General features: G+C 37.0%; 1 protein-coding gene across 1 annotated transcript in view; it reads right to left on the bottom strand.

The window, feature by feature from the left end:
- RUG2 (Regulator of chromosome condensation (RCC1) family protein) overlaps positions 1-26,217 on the bottom strand; it is a 64,031-nt gene that overhangs the window by 6,356 nt on the left and 31,458 nt on the right. Inside the window, exons 2-3 of the mRNA XM_089790230.1 lie at positions 19,428-19,644; positions 12,085-12,409 (exon numbers count right to left, since the gene is read on the bottom strand). Of these exons, the coding sequence (XP_089646356.1) occupies positions 12,085-12,409; positions 19,428-19,644 (542 nt within the window). The remainder of the gene's footprint in view (positions 1-12,084; positions 12,410-19,427; positions 19,645-26,217) is intronic.

The raw sequence follows: 26,217 nt of genomic DNA on the forward strand, positions 1-26,217 counted from the left end.
ACAACAATTTTTTCTAGACTTCATAGTTATTACACTTGAGAAGAAGGGCTATGACGCCTTACTAGGTAGAGAATGGTTAGTGCTAGCTAACCATAATTGGAAATGCAGTACATTATCCATCAAAAATGAAGGGAAGTACACAATTGACTTACAAACCCAGGTAGTAAGTCAAGAATTGGCATCCAACTCAGAATTGGAAGGTAGGGAGTGCGAGGGAAATGGAGAAATGGAACCAGATGAGGAAGGCATTCTAAGACTTGGAAATTGCTCAGAGGATGAGACAAACTCCCTCAATGGATTATTCCACTGGCAGTTGGAGGAATATGAGGTATTCCAACCAAGTTGCAATATGCTCGAGATTGCTAGAATGGAGGAAGCAAAGGATAAATACCTAGAGGAATACATGAAGTATAAAGAAGGGATGGTGTTGTTGGATGAGACACTCACACACCAGTTCCGAGAACATGAGGAAATCAAGTATGAGGAACCAAAGGTGATAGAACTCGACCTAGGAGATCAAAAGGAACCTAAACCAATAATAGTAGGGGATGATTGGGACCCAAAACTGAAGGGGTCGACACTCAAAATATTCTTGGAATATAGAGATGTGTTTGCATGGACATATAAGGACCTAAAGGGCATTGCAACAAAATTATGCGTACATAGGATACCCACTAGTACCTAATGCCTGACCAGTATGGAAGAGACCATATCATATGAATAAGAATTAGGCAGCCAAAGTACAGGAGGAGATCGAAAAAAATGTTAGAAGCTGAAAGTATTTGCAAGGTACAAACTAGCAAATGGGTATCTCAAATAGTCATTTCTGTGAAAAAGGACGCCAATCAAATTAGAATATGTGTGGATTTTCGATGCTTAAATGCAATGACAATAAAAAACCCCTTTCCAATACCATTCACAAATGAGATATTAGAGGAGGTAGCAGGACATGAGTTGTACTTGTTCATGGACAAGTTTTCCGGTTACAACCAGATCAGCATCGCAGAGGAAGATAAATTGAAAACTACTTTTGTAGTAGAAGATAGTGTATGCTTATTATAGAATGTCGTTCGAGTTATGTAACACCCTTGCCACGTTTCAAAGATTTATACTTCACATATTCGCTAGAATGGCAACCAGCAATTTCAGAGCATTCCTCAATAACTGGTCGGTGTTTAATGGCAAAGATACCCATCTTCCAATATTATGAGAATGCATAGAACATTGCAAGAGGGCATAACTAGCTCTAAATTCAAAAAAATGCCGATTAATGGTACCCCAAGGAAAATTGTTGGGGGCACATTTTATGTAAGGAAGGACTTAAACCTAATCCAAAAAAATCAAAGTAATCATGGAGATGGAGAATCCTCAAGATATAACAAGAGTAAAGTCATTTTTGGACCATGTGGGCAATACTATAGACAATTCATTAAAGGATTTGCAAAAATATCACTACCCCCAGAAAAGCTCACAAGAAAAGGGGAACCATTTACATGGGGAACAGAGCAGACTAAAGCATTGAAGAAGCTCAAGGCGACGCTGGTGGTAGGAGCACCAATACTGGTCTATCCCAATTGGAGCAAGGAGTTCCACGTACATGTAGATCCATCTAACTTTGCCATGGAGGCAACTTTGGAGAAGGTAGGAAGAGAAGGACTAGACCACCCAGTCTACTTTGCCAGTAAGCTACTCTCAAAGATGAAAATGAATTACGGTACGACTGAAAGAGAAGCATTGGGCATGGTGTACTTGATTTAGAAATTTTGCCACTACCTCCTTGCCGCACCACTCACTTTCTATGTAGACCATCAAGCATTCCTTTATCTCGTCAACAAACCAATAATACAAGAGAGGGTGAGTAAATGGCTTATCCTACTCCAAGAATTTACATTCAAAATTATAGTAAGACTAAGCAAAATCCATGTCATGGCAGATCATTGATCCAGGATAAAGTAGGGGGGATCAACAGGAGGGATGAATGAGGATTTTCCAAACACCCATCTCTTCTAGATTTCAATATTTCCAAGTTGGTATGAACAAATTGGGAAATACCTATCCATGGCGTCATTCCCCATAGATATGGCAGCCATTGAGAGGAGGAAGATAGCCTTGAAAAGTAAGAGGTTCTATCTCATAGAGGGATTACTTTATAAAATGGGGTCAAATCAAGTGCTGCATACATGTGTAATGGAAGAAGAAATTCCTAGCATATTACCAAGAGTCTCATGAAGGTCTGGCAGGAGGACACATGGGGCCCGATGCCACACCTAGGAAGGTACTTTTGGCTGGACTATGGTGGCCAACACTTTATACAGACGCCAAAGAGTGGGCGGCAAGATGTGATACATGTCAAAGGATAGGAAAGCCAACGAAAAGGAAATTCATGCACTTATTCCCTTCGCAACCATGGGAATTATTCGAAAGGTAGGGACTAGACTTTGTAGGACCACTAAAAGCAAGTACAGCCAGACACTATTGGCATATTGTAGTTGCTACAGAGTACCTTACAAAATGGGCGGAGGCAAGAGCTCTTCCAAACAACACGACAATATGGCCAAATTCCTATGTGAACATAATTGTTACAAGATTTGGGATTCCAATCTCCATTAGCACAGACAAAGGCGTGCATTTTGTAAATCAAGTGAAACGGGATATGACACAAGAATTTCACATTTTCCATAACTTGTCCAGTGTGTACTGTCCATGCACCAATGGTCAGGCGGAATCCACAAATAAGGTTTTTGTATAAATCTTGTATAAAACTTGCAGAGTGGAGGATGGCAACTGGGAGGAAAGGTTGCCTATCAAACTGTGGGCCTATTAAACTTCATACAAGGTAACTATAGGATGCACACTCTTTCACATGATGTGCAACCAAGAAATAATAGTACCCGCTGAATTCATGGTACCCAACCTTAAAGTGCCAGTGGAAAACAAACGGGATGAAGAAAGCAACTTAAGAGAACGGCTCAACAAACTCATCAAATTGGAGGAAAGGCGAGTGGCAACACAATGGGTTACTGAGGAGGCAAAACGCCAGAGAAATTTTTGGCATGACAAACACCTTTGGAAAGACTTGGGCAATTAGTTCTAAAATATAACGGTCGTAACGAAATCAAACCAAGGAAGTTTAAAGTGCAATGGCTGGGACCATACAAAATAAGAGAAATTGGTTACAATGGGGCGATAAAGTTGTCAACCCTCAATGACAAACTAATCAAAGAGCCAATAAATGGTTCCAGACTGAAAATCTATCACGAAAGGCATATAGGAGAAATCAATATGTTAGGATACTCTACCAAAGAAGGATGGACACTCTGACAAGATGATGAAATTGAAGAAGACACAGTCATCATACAAGAGCCCTACAAGCCAGACAAAGATTGAAATAAGCATCTCACAAATGCACTATTTGGGCCCCCTGCTTTGTGGGTGAGAATTGATGGCTATTGGCAAATGAGAGCAAACCCCAAGGAGACGGACAAAAGGTGGAGGAAGATTAGAGACAAGGAGAAGAAAAATAAGGAAAAATAAGGCAAACACAAGTGCAGAAGATAACTTGTTCGACAACAAGGGTGTACGATGAAAGTAACTAGCTGCAAATAGGAAGAGAACGTCCATATGCATTTGGATGTACAATCAAGAGGAATACCATAAGCACATGACTGTATGAGCTCTCAGTTGGAAGGTACACGTGCATGCGTGACTGTACGCAGGTTCGACGTACAATAGAAGGGCAAAATTTCCATATGCATACAGAGAGGGGACCTTGCACATTGGAGCACCCATACGCAAGCATCGTGCACCTACGTACGCAAAGGAAGGTAGCCCAAGGGGTGGGCCCACAACAAGCACGCACAAGAAAGGAAGAGGTATATAAGGGACTCGTAAATATAATCTATGCAATCACAAGATGTTGTGAAGGTATAGCGAAGAAATTATGTAATATAGCGAAGGAAAATTTTGTGAACCACATGAGGGAATGTGTTGGGAAAAATTATAAAAGAGTGGAGAGTGTATATTCATAGAAAGAGTTCTTGGTGGGAGCATAAAAGGAATTCAAGGGCACAAGAAAAGAGAGGAGAAAAGAAGTAAATGGCGACTGCAAGCAAAACTAAGAAAAACAAAGGAAGCACAGAGGAGAAATCTGCAGCAAACATTAATTTTGAAGGAGTGGCAAGAACAAAATGTTGGAATTGGTGACAAGGGACAAACGAGAAACATCCATTGAAGGTTGCGTTGAGTAAAGCAGAAATAGACAAGATTATGTTTATGCCTATTTTTTACCTCAAGGAGTTTTAACCAATGTTGTGAACCCTAGTGCACAGCTATGTCAAGAAAGGCTATAGGTCTATTATCAAACATCTACAGCAAAACATTACAGTCTCATATGTACCCCAAAATTTCACAAAGGCGTTTGGAGTACCAAACAGAGGGCAACAGGCAGCCAAATCTCCAAAAATGACGATGGAAGAAAGGACACACTTAGTAGAGTTAGCATGCAAAGAAAATCTAACACAAAAACAGTGGGACGACATTTGGAGCAATGGCAAAGGCATCAAAAAGAGCTTGGTCATGAATGCAGAATGGTGGTGTGTAGTGGACTTGATAAAAAGTAAACTAATAGGAGGGAGTCAGACATCAAAGATTGCCATTTCCATGCTTCCACAGGTGAAAGGGGCATATGAGGGTAAAGTTTATAACTAGGACCAGCTACTTTCTGATAGGATAAAGGAGTACAAGACTTTCTATATGCCTCATCAAGCTATAGTGTTGTTTCTAGAGGCTCTACGCACACAAGTTGCCCCTGAATATCGGGGAAGTTTTGTTCCAGAAAATAGGGTTAAGACATATAAGCCTACTATGTTCTACAAGCTGCGTATGGACATTATAACTGAAGGAGGAAGTGTCAAAGCTATTGAGCCATGCAAGAAGGCAAGATAGGGTGAACCCAACACACAACACAAGCACGGAGAGCAGCCCTGAAGAAAAGGAAGAAACATCATCAGAAGAGGAAGAATCTAGCTAGCAAGAAGAAGAAGAGTATCAGACTTCACAAACAACTGCAGCAAATACATCCAAAGATATTGAAATGGTGAAGGTCGCAGAAGGACCACTTCCTACAGCAACAAGTAATGTGCAAAAGCGGAATGCTAAGGACGGTGTCTATATGAATACTGTCTCCAAGGAAGTACAGGTTGTACAAACACCATTTGTACAAGCTAGGAAGGTTGTACAGACACTAGTTGCACTAGCTAGGAAGGCTATACGAACACCAAGCATACGAGTATGGAAGGAATGGGCAGGAAAGAGATAGGGGGAACATGGGAAGGAGCAACAAGTGGACCAAGTTTGGTAGATTGGGGTGCCAAGCGGATAAATTTTGCACCCTCCTAGCTTTCACAGATGGCTCATCTTGTTCCTATAGACAGGATATCAGGTACCAAAATAGTGGACTTGAGGTGCACCAAAGCGGGAGGCCATACAATAAGGATCCTTACCACTCAAGGGATCAAGATAGGACAGTCGATTGCATTGTTAGTGTCACCCAGGACAACACCAACAAACAAAGGATTGGCAACATCCACACTAGCTCCTTCTCTCACCACTACTACAGCTTGACAATTGGGAAGTAGGCCACAAAATTAGGAGCACGAACAATGAGATGGGTGTTGTGAAGTTTTCACACCATCGCCCCAAAATTTTTGGGGACCCCCTTTTTTCCAATCGCCTTGGCAAATTTTTGGATTGTCCAACAATTTTGAGTTTTGAAAATTTTGAGCCTTGGACACCTTTGGGCCAAATGTGGGGAGAGGGTTAGATTTATTTTCACCCAGTTTCAACTTGATTTTCCAGAGCCACCAATTTCATCCTTAGACCAAACAAATTTTAAAAGAGCAACACTTGGCAGGATAAAATTGTAAATTTTGTACTTAAACATTTTCTTTTGAAAATTTGGATATAATTGTATAAAATTGGATAATTTTCAAAAAATGAAAATTTCTTTAAATCTAGTCTTTTGGAAAATCTTTTTTTTTTTTGGTGAAGAAAATTAATTTTTGTGATGGTGAAATAAAATTGCAAAATCAATTTTTGGCTCTAAAAGAAATTTTATTTTATTTTTGTCAAAAAAAAAAATTATTGGCATAGCAAAATTGATTTGGGTAGAAATTGCAAAAAAATGGCTTTAATAGATTAAAATTGCCTTGAAAACTTTTTGCCTTTAATGAAATTGGTAATTTAATATTGAAAAATGGCTTTTGGTTAGCCAAAATCCAATTTTAATGACGTATTAATTACTAAATCCTCATTAAATGGAAATATTTAACATATCCAAGGCACCATTTAATTTCATTTTGCAATTTAGAAAGATAATTTTCATCATGGCAAAATTAATTATGGTTAAGTATTTAATTGTGGGCCATAATTTTGCATTAATTATTTGTTTTTCTTTCTCCCAGGGTCCAAGAAGAAAGTTGGGTATAAAAGGAGGCCTCTCTCCTATTTCTTTCTCACTTCTCACTTCTCCTTCTCAAGGTGTTGGTGATTTTGCAAGAGCAAATCTGCACTCTTCTTGCTTGGCGAATTTTGTGGAAGGCGAAATTTGTGGGAGCCAAAATTTGTGGGAGCCGAAATTTGTGGAGGCCAAATTTTGTGGGAGATAAAATTCTGATTTTTGCAAGTGGCTGCGATTTTTGCCCTAGGTTGGGAAATTTTATTTGGAGGTGAATTGCATGATAAATTTCTAATTTGCAAAGGGATTTGAACTTCTTGAAAGTCATATCCTAGGTTCCGAAAAGTCGCTATAAGTTTACTGGTTAAGGTGAATTTTCATCATCTAGAGTTGCAAGGAGTGCTTAAGCTGACATCCATCTTTCATTCTAGTCTAAGGATTGCTCTGCTTGGTTCTTCTTGCCTTTTGGTCCACCACTCTACCATCTCATAATAGGGCGACGAGCATGGAGGATGATAGTGCAAATAAGAATCCCAAGCGGGCGAACACTAAGAAAGACAAAGAGGATATTACGCCCAAAACTTCCTTCTTCTCGAAAATGAAGTGAATAACCGACACCAATATTTGTACAGTGGACATGATACGGATGAGGGACAGACTGAAGGAAGGACAATCCCCCTTGGCAAAGAAGATGTCAACGAGACAAATTTTGGATCAAGGTTGGATGAGTTGGGGAAGGTTGCTATCAAGAAGAAGCATTTGGGCACCCTTTCCTCTCTCAGTGCTCTTATTGGATTTGTGAATGAATATGAGAAGGATCATGAAAAGATGCTACAAGCAGCAAGCAGCGTGGTGAAGTCAATGGAACTCAGGGCAAAGCACACACCTTGTTCTCCTATGGAAGAAGTTAACGAAAGGCTAGCTAAGTTCATTGCCTTAGCTAAGAAAATGAAAGAAAAGAGAAGATTTATATTAGAAGATCATTTGATGTAAGCCCAAGTGGCAAATTTTCCCTTTCTTCTAGAATAGGACAAGTGTCTATTTCTGATTGGCCACCATTTTGGTGCCTTCTCATTGGTTGCCACTTTTTGCACTTTTTTCATTGGTCCATTGATGAGGTGGCAGCTTCTCATTGGCCGATGGGGTGGCAACCCTAATTAGGGTTTTGAAGATCTAATCTGGATCATTGATCTTGTTTTGATCTCCACCGTCCATTGTATTTCTAGCCCCTATAAAAGGCCATTTGCTCTCATTTGTAAAGGGGTTGGAGAAATTGTTGCGAAGATAATACCAAAATGCTCTCTTTTTCATTGTTGCGATTGGCATGTTGATCAAGAACATTGGGTATTATTGCATGTTTTCTACTTCCACTTACTTAGATTTTATTTCAAGTTGTTTTAAGTTGTTCAAGTGAAAGTGAAGTAGGTGGATAGTAGTGTGGTAGCATTGGTAAATGTTTGATAGGGATCAATACTAGACCACTAGCATCCTAGCGGCTGGTTGGGAAGCCTAGTGTGGTAAACTAGTCTATTATTCCTTTGAATCATTGCACCTATGGAAGTGAGGCCGTTGGTCAGCTCTCATTAGGTTCAATACATTCATAGGTAGGAGTAGAATAGTGAGTAGTTGGGTAGTCGAAGCTTAGAGAAGTAAGTTAAGTGATAGAACTCATCCATTCACCTTCCACAACCATCACTTTCCCATCAACATCATCAATGGCAGACACATCCTCCATCACCACCATCATCAACATTATCTGCCTCCGCACATTTCACAAATCGAGTCATCATCACCTTCATTCCACCAAAGTCCAAGTCATCCTTGAATGAATAGCGTAAGGCCACCTACATGATTACCAGCGAATCACATCGATAAAACTGAGTGAGTATCCAACGGTGTAAGGAACATTGGAGCTATTGCTTATGTCTTCATGAGTAATAACTTTTCAAGAGAGGAGTTGCATGTTTGATATCCCATATTGAATATTCAAATCCTAATATGTTATGTAAGTGATACAAAACTCGCATCAACAATGGGGAGACCACGAAACAGAAGGACATCTCCGCATTTGCTAAGAGAACCTATACTACCCATACTTGAGGAATGACTCCTAAAGCCACACAAGGAGACTGAAGACATTCAGGTAGAACTGGCAGCTTTAGAGGAAGAGAGCCAGGCTAATGTAGGAGAAAGCATATCCCCACCTTGTGACGAACGCACTCAAAGGATCTTCGTAGAATTGGAAATCATAACTAAGGAAACACAGGAAATCTGGCAAAAAGCCGAGGCAGATATGACTACCATAGCCTCTCAAGTTGAATCCCTCTTATACTTAATGAGGATAGGGTGCCATGAAGACTTTATGAGGACATTTGCAGACCAAGGCTAGCCTATTGAGGAAATAGAAGTACACTCTCAATAGTGGCAAGCATCACAAATAGTACACTCATGCAGGCCATTAGCTCATGTTTTATCTAAAATGGAAGGAACTTTTTGGCCCGTATCTTTTGACTTACAGAAAGTCAGTTGGGAATTGGCAAAAAGCGAGGGTGGTCGGGTAATTCTAACAAAGCAAGTCGAAAGGTTGGAAGCCATGCTTAAGGAAGAACAGACTACACATAAAGAGCAACCAACAAAGACAGACTACACATAAAGAGCAACCAACAAAGACAGAATGAATGCATTAAGGCTCCTACAAGGTGTGCATACAAAACAACTTGCACTGGAACGAGATGTGCAGCTACTCAAGCAACAATTGGCCTGTCTCATAGCCTCGGCCACTCCAGTTGTAGCTTCAATTTCAGCTTCAACTCTAAGGACGTCTTCTCATCCCTCTTCCTAAGCTTGTTAGTTGTATGGAAACAACTCTTTTTTGGGGGGATAATGTAGAGGGTAATTTTGTAATAAATTAATTAAGTAGTTATTAGGTAAGTTTTGCACCAAACATCACGTCGGTTGGTATTAGCAACCAATCCAAGTGCTATATGTAGCACTCAGTGGGAATAGAAAGGGTATGGTAATATTGGTGAGCCTCAGTACTAGCATGTAACTCAATTGATACAATCAATATAGATATATTTTGCAATGTGTCTTGTTTCAATAATTAAAAAGAATGTGATGGTAGTACTGTAAATTATACATTTGTACATTGTTAGCAACATTCTCTACCATATTGGCATCAATAGTCTAATAAAGGGTAACTACAAATGACAAATTTGTGGACTCAAAGCTTAGCGATCACGAACCGACACAAGCGAATGGTTAAGAATGGTAAGGGGCACCTTTTTGCAGATAAGTTGGTTGTTGAACATGAGCCACATTAGTCCTATTGGGTTCTAGTGGGAGACCCAATAATCTGCTTAAAAAATTATCGCGACGTGGAAATTAAGAAACTTTAACAAACCTTTATGCAATCGCCACTCAAGGTTAACTCTTCAATAAGACAAAGACAGAATGAATGCATTAAGGCTCCTACAAGGTGCGCGTACTAAACAACTTGCACCGGAACGAGATGTGCAGCTACTCAAGCAACAATTGGCCTGTCTCATAGCCTCGGCTACTCCAGTTGTAGCTTCAATTTCAGCTTCAACTCTACGGACGTCTTCTCATCCCTCTTCCTAAGCTTGTTAGTTGTATGGAAACGACTCTTTTTTGGGGGGATAATGTCAAAGGTAACTTTGTAATAAATTAGTTAAGTAGTTATTAGGTAGGTTTTGTACCAAACATCGCATCGGTTGGTATTAGCAACCAATCCAAGTGCTATATGTAGCAAAGGGTATGGTAATATTGGTGAGCATCTGTACTAGCATGCAACTCACTTGATACAATCAATATAGATATATTTTGCAATGTGTCTTGTTTCAATAATTAAAAAGAATGTGAGGGTAATACTGTAAATTATACATTTGTACATTGTTAACAACATTCTCTACCATATTGGAATCACTAGTCTAATAAAGGGTAACTACAAATGACAAATTTGTGGACTCAAAGCTTAGTGATCATGAACCGACACAAGGGAATGGTTAAGAACGGTAAGGGGCACTTTTCTACAGGTAAGTTTGGTTGCTGAACATGATCCACATTAGTCCTATTAGATTCTAGTGGGAGACCCAATAATCTGCTTAAAAAAATTATCGAGACATGGAAATTAAGAACCTTTATCAAACCTTTATGCAATCGCCACTCAAGGTTAACTCTTCAATAACTTTCTAACATCTCAATAGGAGCAGCAACAAAGCTCATTTTACAAAGTTATGGTCTCTGGATGATTACACAGAATAATGATAAACCCTGGCTGGATTTACCACTTATTCATCTGTAACAATATGTATATTCTTGATAAATCTCACTCATTCCTCGGTAATGAGCTGGTCTTAGGTCAAATGTGTAAAAAATAACTGAATCTATCACTTTCGGTATTAGGAAGCTCACCACAGAATTTGTATTAGAAAAAGAGTAAAGGGAGGCAGAAACATCCTTGAAGACAAATGCACTTTTAATCCCCATATGCGGGCTTTCCTTGTAAACAGAACTTCATGTTAAAATTGGTAAGCGTACATGTACATTAAATAAGATGTAGTTGGTATTGTTTCAACAGGGATTTCAATGGGACATGTCTTCGCCAAGAGTTGACCCGGAGTTGGTATCATATTGTTTTATACATTACAGTTGAGTATAGAGATGATATAGTTGGTGTGAAGAGGAATTGTAGAGATGCAATACTCCTCCAGTCTTCTCAATGGCTATAATAAAGAGCATTCCCTTCAACCTCATAATCTCATTGATTCAGTAGAAATGAGAGTAGGCACCGACCCTCTTTTCTAAGGTCTTCGAGTACATTGGATTTCTCTCAGGTGTACATTGTCTCCCTTTTGTTTTATAATGTTGTTTAATGCTCTTCACCTTCTGAAGTGTTCATTCTTGTAAACTGTTTTCATTTCCAACATTTAGTAAATGTCAAAAATTTATGATAGGCCAATTTATGGTTCTTAGTTTACTGCAGCAAGAAGTTTATCACTTGTATCAATCAGATGATTGACACAAAAAAATCCTTCCATTTTTCATTATCTTTATAACTGGAGGTGACTTTCCAAAAATGGCCAAAACTCAAACGCGTGAGCTTTTTATTGGTATGGCTGTAGTTAATCAAAACGTATGCACTGCCTGCTAGTTCTTCCACAAAAATCTTCAATTCTCTTCACACATCTCATGCAATGAATTCTGCAAATGTTACAACAAATGACTCTCCCTTACAATCAACAGATACATTCTTTCAGCATTAATGAAAATGAAACAGCACTTTCCATAAATGAGACATGGAAATTTAAACTTTAAACAATTTCCATTTTTCAGATGCAAAGCCAAGATGTATTTGTTAGGCAACCAAGGAAAAGATTTTGCATTATTATCTTTCTGACAAAAAAAATTAACAACAGCGAGTATTTTTTTAAATCAAAAGTAGAATTGCCGGCAACAGAATTTATGATATTTATGGTACAAAAAAATAGCAACCTTCATGTTGGAACGTTCAAAATAACTTATACATGCTAAACTGTTATTACTAATATAAATAATAAAAGCAATACAAGCCTCCTCATCATGAAAGACCAAAAGATAAGAAAAGATACCACAAAGTAAAAGGGAATGGTCAAGTCCACAAGCAATATCTACTGCATGTAAAAGATTTAAATCGTTTACAAGACATGGGTTCCAGCAGATAGGTAGATTTTTCTCCTTTTCTAGTTCTTCAAGAACGAGTTTTTCTGCAATCTCAAACCTAGAAGCCTTGCTTTCTGGATTCTTTGTATCTGACAATAAAATTGATTTGTTCTGGAACTTGGACTCTTCCAGACATGTTGTAATCAAGCCCAGCCTTCCATCTGCAGCATATCCCCAGCTATATAATTTCCCTTCTAACGTGCGTGCCAAAGCATGGCCCCATCCAAGAGCCACCTGCAAATGTTAAGCCAAACAACTCCAGTATTAATAAAGGGGTAATCAGCATCTTGGGCTACATGCATCAAATTGACTCAGTTTTCTATCCTGGTGTCTAACCTCAATAATACATCAGATTTCCATTTCACAGGGAGAAACAAACTGTTCTTTTGCAACCGGTTAGAGTGACCTTGCAGGCCATGAGAATTAATCCCACAATGGTTCCCTTTATTTGGAAATAAAAAAATTAAAGCTTCAGAATCCAAATATAAATATGTACATATGAAATTAGATTTGCAATAGTGAAGGAAAGCTCACCCATCTCATAGGGTGACTTCATTATGCCAAACCAGCACACTCTTCTAGACAATAATGTAGTTGTTTTAAGTTTTAACAAATCACAATAGACAACTAGAAATTATCTTGTGAAATGTACACAGCCTCATTGATGCTTCTCATAAGCTCTCTATCAACTATCAAGTCTTATCAAAAGCTTGGCCCTTTTGATGTAATTTGCCCCCAAGATAATAAAATCTTGGGTTCTAGTCCACATGCTTTAAGGATGATATAACCTTACGCATAGCAACTTCAGCACCCTATATGAGGATGGTCATGATGGCACAAATATATTGTTCTCCCCTCAATCTGTGTCTTCCATTAGCTCAATCTGATGTGCTATATTCTGTGGATCAGATTTCACACTGCTGATCACTTTGTGAACCTCATTAATGTTTACACTCCTAATGATGGTCTAGAAAGAATGATGTTGTGGAAATGCTAACAACTTGCTTCTTTTGAATCACTTTGAGGACAAGGAGTCAAAGGCAGTTCTCTACCAGATGGTGCATCAGTGACATGAAGCTTGGTTTTACTTTAAAAACAACAATTTGTCAAACACAAATATCTAGTGACAACATCAAGTATCGAGTCCTTGGTTTGCATGGTCTATCTTCAATGCAAATCTCAAGTAGGTCCTTAAGCGACTTGATCACATCACAATATTTAAGCAACGCATGTTCCACGTTCATCCATTTGGTCCATCCATGGTGGATGTTCACCTAAAAATTGTCCGGTCATACAATTGTCTCATCATTTTCTAAGTAGATTGGGATGTGTTGATGTAAGTTTTGTTCCACAAAATCAAATACTTAGTATTCCAAGATAAAATACCAAATTTCCAACTCTCTCTTGAATAGTGATGCTCATATGCTAAACAATGTCAATGAATTGTGTGATCAGATGAGACAACCTCAAGGTTCCTTCTTATTGTAGATTTTCATTTAGTTTTAATGATGTGATATGTTGATTATCACAAAGGGACTCACACTATTCATTCAATGAATATAAACTTGACTTTAACTTCTTCAATTACTTCCAACCAAATCAATTGCAACGGTTAGGGCTATAATTCTATCTAACTCAAAGAATGTAAAACAATCTTGATGATGGGGAACCAATCCTTGCTTTGTTGTATCAACAAGGCATAGGAGGGTGATATTTTCTATGGATACGGGAATGATATTTACATTGTCATTATTTATACAAATACCCTATAAAGGCATAATCTAAATGAACATCTCCAATATTAGTTAAAACAATTAGGCCCAAATCTAACCTTGCATTGTTACTTACAACCAACAAGTACCAAAAGGTATGGACACTAGCTTCACCACTAATCACCATTCAACAATATCTTTCATTCATCTACTTCTACCTCTACTTAACATGAAATGCAATCTAATCTAAGTGAGGAATTGAAGAAAACATGCAATGCTTCAAAGCAACATTAAGTAGTCCACCATGAAGACCAACAATGAATCATCAATTACTTTGATAGCATTATGGCAACAATCTCATCAAGTCTCCTCTCCCACTCTACTTCTACTACTAGCTGACTTCTCTAATGTCTAACCCTTTACAAATGAGGAGACCTTGGCCTTTTATAGTTGTTCAATTACAATGAAGGGCCATGATTTGCTCATTGCAAATCATAATTAGGGTTGCCACCCTATCATCCAATTACATGAAGGCACCACACTGTGGGCCAATAAGAAACTTGCATTGCTTTTGAGAGCCAATAAGAAAATTGTACACTTGGCATAATATGACATGTGTAACTAAAAATTTCTAATTGGTCGAAGACAAGTGGGCGCTACATCAGCATTCTTATCTCATGGACTTGATCAATCCTTTGGTGATGAGGAAATATTACTTGATACTCAACATTATCAAGCCTCCAATTGGGATGACAAACTCCCAAATTGCTTCATATTCTCAAATTTTCTCCATCTTCGTTCTTGGAAACTTTCTCATTGCCATGATTTGAACTTGATTGTACTTGAAAACTTGAATCTTGAACTTTTTGAAGTGATGAAGTCCTTCATCCAAATGGATCCTTCAAAATGAACTTGGATTTTTGGAGGAAGTTCAAGTTGATGAAAACTTTCTTAAGTTTTTATTGTTCTATGCTTTCTTGATTTCCAAATTGATCTTGATCTTTTTAGTTGTCTTTTGATAACCTAAATTTGAACCTCCTCATTTGAAGTCCTCGAGCTTGGGTTTGCCATCATCTCATTGCCCTCCTAGCTTCTCCTTGCTCCACATTTCTCTTGCAAAACAAAGGGAAAAAATGCATTAAGTTTCACAAAACTGATATGTATAAACAAAATGAAGGAAAATCTTAAAGCTCATATGTTATGAAAATGCATCTTGATTCAACCTTTTCTCTCTATTAAAGCAATTTCATCAAGAATTCAACTTTCCTAAGGTCTGATTTTCTTGTTTTAATCCACATTTCTCCTTTTAGCACACTTCAAATTCTGATCTTTCCTCATTTCTTAGCCCAGATTGCTTTCCTCCAACACTTTACTCTCTGATTTTGAAGAAAATAAGCGATGTTCTCACCTCCTAAAATCCTCTCAAGTCTTGAAATTACTCTCAATGATGAAATCGCTGCCATGAGAGAGAGAGAGAGAGAGAGATGGATCTGCGCTTGTTTTGGTAAAACAGAATTATCCTTATCCTTACCTCCCATAAAGGTGATCCACAAAATGAAAAGGCCTGACTTATAGCTTGACCCGACTAGTTCCTAATTAGACCAATAATATTTAATTTATTATTTGCACTTATATTCCTTGCAAGGCCGATTTGTTGAATTCAATTTTGCTCCTTTTGAAACAACTAAATTGTCCACATCACTAGCATTTATATTTCTTCCATGGCCGACTTATTGAATCCACTTTTGCTCCTTTTGAAACACCTAAATCATCAACGTCACTTCAAACTTTTGTCAATTTGGGTGGATTGATTTTCATCTGACTTGAATTGATTTCTAATTGGTTGAAATCGTTATTTTCTGCATTTGAAAGTTTGAGATCACAATCTTAAGTTTTGGCCAAGTTCTCCATGGTGGAGATTTTGAAGGTAGAGGAAAAATCTTAGGCAGAATTCCTTAGCTAAGAGGAATTCTGCCAGGTTATTAATTGGCTTCAAACCATTCCTTGATACAACTGGATTGCGATTGACATGGAACAATTAGTTTTTTATCCTCTTCGTTGTGCAAGTTTCATCTCCTTGTCTATCACTCACAGCCCATGGCAGAGAATAATGGGAAGTGAGGATTAAAATTCCTCTCCCTTGAAAAATTCGCCCTCCTATTAAGGCTTTGTTTAGTCGATAAAACCATAAGACTTGACAAGTTTCATTGTTTGGGGGGTTGTGGGAGAGTTTAGATTTTGTTTTGCATCCATTTTCATCCTTGAGTTTATCGTGGATGACTTGATCTATCCTTCTTTGTTTTTGTCCAAAAAAATTGATCTCACACTTCAAAATTTTGTCAAATTTCACGTCTAACTATTGCCCTTAGCCTCACCAAATCATGAATTGATCAATTGCAAGGAAATCTCATATTGAGGGGGAGAAGATTTTGAATTTAGAGGAATTCACTAGAGCAAAATTCCTGGGAAGAGAGGAATTCCAAGATCTGATTCTCCTTCAATATTGACTTCTTAAATTCTTCATCATTTCATCTTTAAACTTCTTCGACTCTCAGCATTTGCCTTACTCCTCCATTGATTATCTATCTCCTCCACTTGGGCATTTGATGTGCATCAAGGTTTGTCTTCATTGTGGGGGCAATGATTTTGGTGAGAGGGGATAGATCCTGGTAGAATTCCTTAAAGGAAGGAATTCCACCATCTTTTCATCCCCTTTCTTGCTCAAAAATAAAAAATCTGATTAATATCCCTTTTCCCTTCCTCATTTCAACTCCTAATCACCAACTTTCAATCCTCACAACTTGGCCACCTGACTTCATGAAGGAAAATAATGTTTTCCCTTGGCAAAGGTTTTAGGAGTTGAGGATTGATATGGGAGCAACTCCTTGGATGAGAGGAATTCCAGCATCCTTCATGGATTTTGCCTTGCTTCAATAACCTACCTTCACTATTTCCTTATTTCCATTGCCTTGATTATTAATTTTTTATCCTTACAACTTGGGCATTTTTACCAAATCCAAGTTTGGTGCTCCATTAGGGAAAGAGTTTGGAAATAGAGGAATTTCTTGGGGCGGAATTCCTTGGATGACAATAATTCTGTCACCTTTCACTCTCCTCGTGTAACTTAACCAATTTTGCCTTTTGGATCCATGAAGGATCAAATTGAGTCTTAGATTGGTTTTGCACCCAATATCCATCATTGAATATGTGGCAGAAATCTTGGATCTAGAAGACTGATATTGAGAGGAACTTTTGGGCTTAGAGGAATTCTGCCACCTCTTGCTTCTTCATCCAGACTTAGTCAAGTTTTTAGCTTGAAGGGGGAAGTGATTTATATAAAAATATAACATTTAAGTATATGTTTATACTCTAAGTTATATATAATATAAATATCGTTAAGATGTTAGAGATAGGTTTCAAATTAATCGGAGTTATAATAAAGATTTTAGATTTTGGGAATTCCAAAAAAAATCGAACTTAGCCAAATTTCAGGATTCAACACGCCTTAGGCAGTATTACCTCCCACAACCTTTCCCAACTTTCTAAGATCATAATGAAGCTGAAACAACAATTTTCAAAAGGTTCTAACTCATTTCATCACAAATCCTTTGATTTCATCTCCATACTCTTGACTAGCTTAGCCCAGCTCTCACCCATATCCCTGACAGACATGGCTTCCCAGCAGGCCAAAGTTGCCCAAACTCATCCCTTCAACTTAGGGACTTGATAATTGTTACCAAGACCATCTAATCCTTCTAAAACAAAAAGAGGGGCTCCCCATTTGCAATGGGGCAATGGTGTGAAAACCTCACAACAGGATGGTGGGCCTCTAACATGCAACATTCCATTTAAACATACCTTTTATCTCATGAGGGTACACTTCATCTCAATGCACAAGTTTGATGCCTTCTACCACATTTGTTACTCTCTGCTAGTTAAATTGGGTGGTGGAATGACACAGTTGCTCACACTGCCACCTTGCTAAGACACTATGGGAAACAAGTGGTTGAAGTTTGCAAATACACCAGTAATGTAACTGACACAGAATATCAAATGGATCTTCCCCCAACTTCATTGCATTGCTGGTTGTGCAGCTCAAGCACAAACTCAAGCTCATTAATAGCCATCATGCCAATGGTGCTCATATCCAAGATCACTTACGCATCCTTAAAATTGGCAACAAAGCTTCCAAAGATTTGAAAGTCTGTCATCATGTTAAAGGGGAGATCAAAGCTATTAATTCTTCTCATGAGATTCTCACAGAGCTTTCTAAGATTCCTTAGGCCCTTCTTGACCATTGTAAGTCGTGGTTAAGCCCAAGAAGATAATAGAAGCGGTCCACAGTTTTACAAGAATGCCTTGATGTCATTCATTGCAAGCTTGATTCTACTACTCAAAATTTGTCATGTATTGCTCACTCTTGAGCAGCTTCACTTGGCATTTACACAAATGACCAACAAGGAAAGCCCCTAGCCTGGATGGCTTTCCTTATGAGTTCTACAAAAAAGGTCTTCACAACATTTTTTTGTGTAGCATCATTGATAGAAGAAATATTAAAATCATCCCAACAGCTAGTACTCCTCAGCTTATCTCCAGTTGGAGGCTCATCACCTTATTTAAGATAAAAAATCTTCACCAAAATGATGACCCTACACATATGCCACCGTCCAACAATCTCAAGGCCGAAGCAAGCTGGCTTATCAAGGGCCAATACACTCTTGACAATGTAATCACCTGATCCAGTCATTGTAGTGTCCACATGAACTTACTCTTATTGCTGGAGGAGAATATGGCAACAGGTTAGTTTGCAAAGAATCTTTGCCATTTTGACTATGCTTTTTGGATTTAAATTAGGTGACATTAAAAAAGTTTATCAGTGAGTTATCATTCAAAGAATTTGCATGAAGGCCATTACAAGCTGTCTGAAAACTTTTCCTAGATAACACCTTCCTAAAGAACGCACACTTTCTCAAGAACAACAGATAATTGCTGATTGCATAGGATCTTTGCATCAAGTGGATGCTCACTGTATATAATATTCTACAAAGAAGTTTCTACTTTCATTTACATGTCTCCTTTTTACATGTTTACCTTATTTAAACAGTATTTTGTTTCCTCTTAATAGATATTCTACCTCTGTCCTCTAATATGTTCTCCATTGTCGAGAGGAAAGCATTTTATTCAAATTGGAAAGGGTAAAAAAAACTAATAAAATAATACGGGGGATTTCAGAATGTTAAAATATATGATCTAGATCTCCGGATTTTACTATTTCCTATTAATCTCCTAATTTGTAATGCTGTCCCATAGATATATCTATCTCCTAGGTAATCTCCTAAGTTGTAATGCTGTCCCTTAGATATATCTATCTCTTAATTTAGTGATGAGTGCTAGATAAGGTTTTCAAAGAAAGTACTGAATAAACAGAAAAGAGAAAAGAATATCCACGAGAAAAACTAAAACCAGCTAATTTGCCAAGCTAAACATGATACCAATTTTTCCATTGTACTCAATATCACCAAGGCTCAGTACCCATGCACCTGCACTACATGCTGACCAGTAAGTGCTTCAACTCTCTGTGGAACAAATGCCTCTGTTATTCCTTTACCAAGGCCGAGCTGGCCTCTTTTGGATTTTCCCCAAACCCATAAGGAACCATTATTGCTGATTGCCATTGACACAACACCAGATGCAGCTGCACTTATCACCTCAACTTCATCCAGGCCCTCCACCTTCTTCGGTTGATTCCAACTCTGTCTGCAGGTAATTAAACTTAGCCAGACAAAACACAACTAGACTGCATGCTAAATTGTTTCAATGTAACTTTATAAGCATCCATGGCAAAAAGTATTTTTGTCTCCATTACAAATTAGAACCTGTTTAAATCAAAAACATCCAATGCAAATTATAGTCTATCAGTCCATTCAAGATGAAATACTGCCTTGAGATTAGCCAATTGCAGGGAAAACATAAAACTATGCAGTTTTGCAAGGCTCAATTATACTGATAGGTGATATTTTCTAGTTCACATGAAGAATAAAGAAAGAGAGAAATTATATTAAGCTCAAAACAACAGGCCAGTAAATGAGAATTGAAAGGATATAAGTTACAAATTACAAAAGTCATTAAGACCTATAAAAGTAAATCCAGTAAATATAAGTTATCTTAAACAAAAATATCGCAATAAACTTGATATGACTGTTGCTAAATGTGTTTCTCGGTGCTTTCATAAATAAGAGAAAATATAGCTGTATGAATCTTATAATGTCATTTAATGTTCCTACCTGTCTGCCAACTTTTATTAAATTTTATTTTTATCTATGTTTTACACCTGTTCTGGTTGTCCACCTGCTTTTCAACACTCTCTACAGATGTTCCTAGTGTTCACACACCTTTTTCATTTATTTCTGTCGGTCAGCTGTCAACAACTCCATATTTAACTATGTATACAGATGTCTAGCTTTTACTTTATTTTTAATAACTCCACTTGCATGTGCACTGTAGGTACCTTTCTAAATACATCGCATGCCCTCATTGTTTCCTCACTAATTAGAGAAAATTATCTTGAACTTATACAAGAGATTTAAGGATTCCTTTGGGAAGGCCAACTCAAAAACCCATTTGGCCTATGTTCATGAAATTTCTTTCTGGCCAACTCAAGGTAAATAGGCAATATGAAACCCAGATTTTAAAGCACAACACACCCAAAAACATTTAGGATTTCACAAGGGAAACTGATCAACATTGACTCTAGTTGGGGATGCATGCTCCTAATGAGCATGATGAGAATCCAAAAAGGCTCCGAGAGTGCAGACCAAACCAATGGAGGTATTCGAAGACAAGAGCTTACAATATTTCCAGAAGCCCATATCATACAATCGTAGGACAAAAAAAAACCTCATAGTGAACATATAGAGCAATCAAAATGTCAAGACAGCAATATGAGGGGGAAAAATGTCAAAGTGCAAGACAAAGAAAGACTAAACTTACAAAAAAATAGTACTTCAAAAATTTTAATGTTGTCCACAAACAAACAACTCCAAGAACTCGCCATCCAAACCAGACAAGAAGGATGTATCTTCCCCAATGGTTGTCAATCATTTATGATCTAATTCATAATGTTTCAAATTTCCCATGCTTGCCCTAATCCTCTAACCTAGCATTTCATAACAGGACCATATCATTGGATTTGAACAGCATTGGTTTAGCCTTTTATACAATATTGTTTCATCTTCTTTTGAAAAGCCAACTTCTTTTCTCAGGCTATCCTCTTGACTACTCCAACTCAATAAATTTATGCATACACTAGGATATTCAATTGTTGTCTAGGTATTAAAATGTAACAATTTGTAAATAAAGAGTTCCAGGTTAAACTACAATGTGGCATTGACTCCATATACCAGTTCAAGTGAGCTCTGTGGCTTTCTTTGCCATTATTTTATCTGTCTGTATTGCAAATCATATCTTGTTATCCCATTTTTTCTTATTCAAATCCAATGTCCTCAAATCTTTATTAAGTTTTTGTTACTCAATTCAATCTTCCTGGATGATAAGGAGATGAATATCCAATTTCTATTCCAAATTTCTTGCACAATTCAAGTAACCCGTTGCCCTAAATCAACCTGTAATACAAACAACTCCAAGAACTCACCATCCAAACCAGACAAGAAGGATGTATCTCCCCAAATGGTTGTCAATCATTTATGATCTAATTCGTAATGCTTCAAATTTCCCATGCTTGCCCTAATCCTCTAACCTAGCATTTCATAGCAGGACCATATCATTGGATTTGAACAACATTGGTTTAGCCTTTTATACAATATTGTTTCATCTTCTTTTGAAAAGCCACCTTCTTTTCTCAGGCTATCCTCTTGACTACTCCAACTCAATAAATTTATGCATACACTAGGATATTCAATTGTTGTCTGGGTATTAAAATGTAACAATTTGTAAATAAAGAGTTCCAGGTTAAACTACAATGTGGCATTGACTCCATATACCAGTTCAAGTGAGCTCTGTGGCTTTCTCTGCCATTATTTTTATCTGTCTGTATTGCAAATCATATCTTGTTATCCCATTTTTTCTTATTCAAATCTAATGTCCTCATAATCTTTATCAAGTTTTTGTTACTCAATTCAATCTTCCTGGATGATAAGGAGATGAATATCCAATTTCTATTCCATTTTTCTTGCACAATTCAAGGAACCCGTTGCCCTAAATCAACCTGTAATTCAAAACTCTTCCTGAATATGAATCACTACTTTGATTTGAAACATCAATGAAAATAAGCACACACAATTTTGACTCAAACAAATGAACTTTCTAATTCATGGACCGTGGAAAATTGATCCCATCTAGTGTGACTCAAGTTAAAATTCATGACAACATTAGTTGTAGCATCCCGCTGTTGTCAATGACAACAAAGATCCATAAACCATCGTTTGATTTCGCAAAGATTTCACCAATGAAGTTGATTGTCATTGTCAAAATGAAGCCTAAATTGAAAAGGGCCTAAGAGTAAGGAATCAAAGAGCCCTCAATTTCTTGAGAACTTTTGGCATGAATTCCATTTCCAGACCTCCTTGATCACATCACCAAAAAAGCGCAAGCACTAGTACCCTGACCTCAGGATCTCAAGTGCCAATTAAGTGACCTGCACATACACATCCGTGAAAGAAAATGATGATTTTCTAGGAGTCATTCTCATCTTCACATTTCAATTGCACTCCTCTCAAATCCTTCCATATGGGCTCATAGTATTTTGTATTTCAACTGCACTATTGTATTTTGTCATTCCATCAACATCTTTTCCTACAAACATCCTATTGCGTGAATGAATGCAACAGCCCTATCTCCCAAGAGATATGACCTGAAACACTTAACCTTTACCATCACATATGCTTCTTTTTCCATTATTGAATGTTTCACCTCTATGTTCTATAAAGGCTTGCTAGTAATATATAGGCTGCTCAAAACCATCTTGGTTTTAGTATTAGCACATTAGCCATTGTATGTAATAGATGCAAAGGAAAATAACTGCAATGGCCCAAAATAATCTAGACTTGACTGTTGATTCTGTAACTTCGATCTCATACTGATCTGATTGTACAGATCATACAATTCCAATGAAGCATGAAGTTCCTTTATAGGGATTGGCCTCTTAGTTTATCTAACCTAATTGGCATCTAATTGTGGAAGATATTATAATGTGTTTATGCATAGTGTGTGTTAGTATCTTTACTAACTAATGTATTTTCTTCAAAGGATGCCAATCTTAGAAAAGATATTTATTAGGTAATATTGGCCGACTTGGGAGGAGACACATCCTTTCTAAGGACATGCCTCTTGAGTGCAATATATAGATGAGGTTAGAGGACACACAAGATACAATAGAAGTCTGCTCCTCTACATTACTGCGTTGTATGATTTATTACAGAAATAAGAACGTTTCAGAATAGTAATTATACTATTGATCAAACTTCATATACAAGTCTGTACATTCAAGACCATCTTCAGCACTATAAAGGTATTATCTCAGTCTGATTTATAGCAGAATTTGCAGAAACTTTACATTGACAATGGTTATACCTATCGTTCCTTTACACCTAAAATGACATGGCAACTTCAACTTCCCATGATATGATTACCCTTTTCTCAAAACCTTTAATATTACATTAGCTTTTTCTGTGAAATTTGGGCAAGTTGCCTCAAAATAATTATTTGTTGTAATGTCCCCTTTTTGGGACATTAGAAAATTTTAAAGACATTCAGATAATATTAAAATTGACTATGAAAGCATGAATTAAAATTATAAAAGGTCAATTTAGTATTATAAAGTGGGCTAAACGTGACAAGGAGGGATAAGGCAAAAAGACAGGAAGGTATTCGAAGAGTCATAGCTTTGGGGATTAAAATGAAGAGAGACTCATTCATTTAGGTATGCTTAGTTTATGATTCAGATTTCAGTTTCTCTCTTGCAAAGAGTTAGTCAAAAAGTTTCAGCTTTCAGCCAGTGTGAGGACGTAGCCCCTCGCGCCGGTAGACAGTGGACGCAAACCCATTGTCTGTGGAGACATCACTTCAGGTGTCTCGTATGCGCTCACAAGTTCTTCTCTTAGTGTTCCCATCTGACTATAAAATTGTGTTTAAGATTAAATTTTGGATGTTGGTTGTTGTATTGCTGTAGTATAATGCACTAACCTGTTTTAGGGAGTTTTATGAGACTTCACTGGGATTTTTATACTGCTGGTTTGTTAAAAAAAATCATATGTTTGAGTTCTGAATATTATATTCAAGGAGCTAGATAAATATCTATTGGGAATATTTCCTATGGTTTATATTACTAGTTTTATAATGCAACTTCACATGTGTTTTGAATGTTATTCGGGGAAAGAAAAATCGGGTCAATATCCATTTGGGATATTTCATTTGCCAAAAAACTAAATTGTCGATTCGGATTCTAGTACGGATGCGAGTTTGAGATTCAGGTTCAAAATTCATCCAAATTATTTTTGGGTTGGGTTCAAATGTGTTTTGGGTTTGTTAATACAAGCTTTTATTTATATGAAAAATATGTATTATGTGTATATATGCAGCAACAGATAAGTTCATACACCACTATGTTAATAAAAGCAACACAGCAAAATACACCACCACATATATTAACAAAATAAAATTTAGAGAAAATTCGACATAAAAAAAAGTTCAAAAAAAATTGTGATTAAATTCTCCTTTATAAATCTTATATTTTAAATATAAATAATAAATCTATTAATATAAATTTGAATATATTCTAATAAATTTTAAAAAAACATAATAATAATATATTTAAAACTTGAAATTAATTATTATTATATAAATTATACATCCAACAATTAAAATTTTAGATTAAATGTTTTAGAAAGGTATTTTTTAATGCATTAAATAAAACACAAAATTAACTTACAAGTGGACATGGATTAAACTCTAAAACATAAAATATGAAGATATAGATTTATTTGGAATAACAAGAACATAACTTAAAAATTGAAACTGAAATTGAAATTATTTTGAAAAAAAAAGTTAATGTAAAAAGAAAACCTAAAATATAAAATTAATGCATAGGCAATGATGTTGTTTATTGCACTCAAACGGGAGGACGAACAGAATGATGGGCTTACACAAACAGGCCATCCCTGATGGACGAAAATCCCATAAGCTGTTGACGATTATCGATTGTGTCTATTTGTGAATCGCAAAATAATTTCCATTCTTTAGGTCGAGAACTCATTTTGGTCTCCTTTTGGCAGAGCAATCTTGTAGCCTAGGTACATTCCTGTGGTTTATTCTACTCCAACTTGAAAGAAACCAAAAAAAAAAAAGTGCTTAACTAAAAAAGTATCCGCACAAATTTTTGGTGATTTCAAATGATTTTTTCTTCAAGTTTTGAAGTTGACAAAATTTTGAGTCTCAAGGTCTACAGAATTCGCTTGAAAGTCATCCAGGGTTCTGCTGGGAGATGTGCAACAAATTTGACAGGGCTACAGCAAATTTTGGACGAATCTAAATCAAATAGGAATTTGCATTGAACTGAACCATGGATTCCAGGTCTGCTGAGCGAATCTGGTAACATAGCCTAAAAAAGATAGATTCCCTGCTACTCTTAAGAATTGGAATTAGTTTGATACCATCCACACATTCAAGATCAAACCTTCTTTAGACATTATATGTTTAAGTAATTCCCTTCTTCAATGCTAACATGCATTAGCACGTGGATCATAGTTGCTAAGTGTAAAACATGATTTAATTGCCACTGCACTATCAAGTTGTCCACATGAGAAGAGATTATGATATTGCTATCAGGATTCAATTGTGTAGTTGTTTTAGTCAAACTCATTGACCCATGTTTCATGAGTAGTGGTTCACAAGAACCCATCTATTATGACAATGAATGGAACAATTGGCATTCATTGCACCTAGGCAATCCTCACAAGGCGAATCCTAATAGCAATATCATAATTTGACCTATTGTGAAGAATACCTCCTACTTATCAATCATAATAAGAGATATTTGGTATGACCAATTTGTCCCTAACTGTGATAAGAATGCCACGATTGAACACCCTTGCAATAATGTAGGATCATCAAAACCATCCTAAAAATACAAATGAAAGTGTGGAACCCCTCTTCAAATGCATAGAAAGGAACTTGTAAAATAAAAGAGCACAAAATATTTGTAGTTGATATATGATTACAATTTACAATTAGGTCAAGAATGCTCTTGCATCACATTCAAGTTTTAACTCACTAATCTAATGTCCCTTTCTTGGATCGTCTTGTACTTTGCCCCAA

This window comes from Cupressus sempervirens, chromosome 1 (genome assembly GCF_028749045.1).
Source record: "Cupressus sempervirens isolate cs-2001-9-10 chromosome 1, ASM2874904v1, whole genome shotgun sequence".
Lineage (NCBI taxonomy): Eukaryota > Viridiplantae > Streptophyta > Pinopsida > Cupressales > Cupressaceae > Cupressus > Cupressus sempervirens.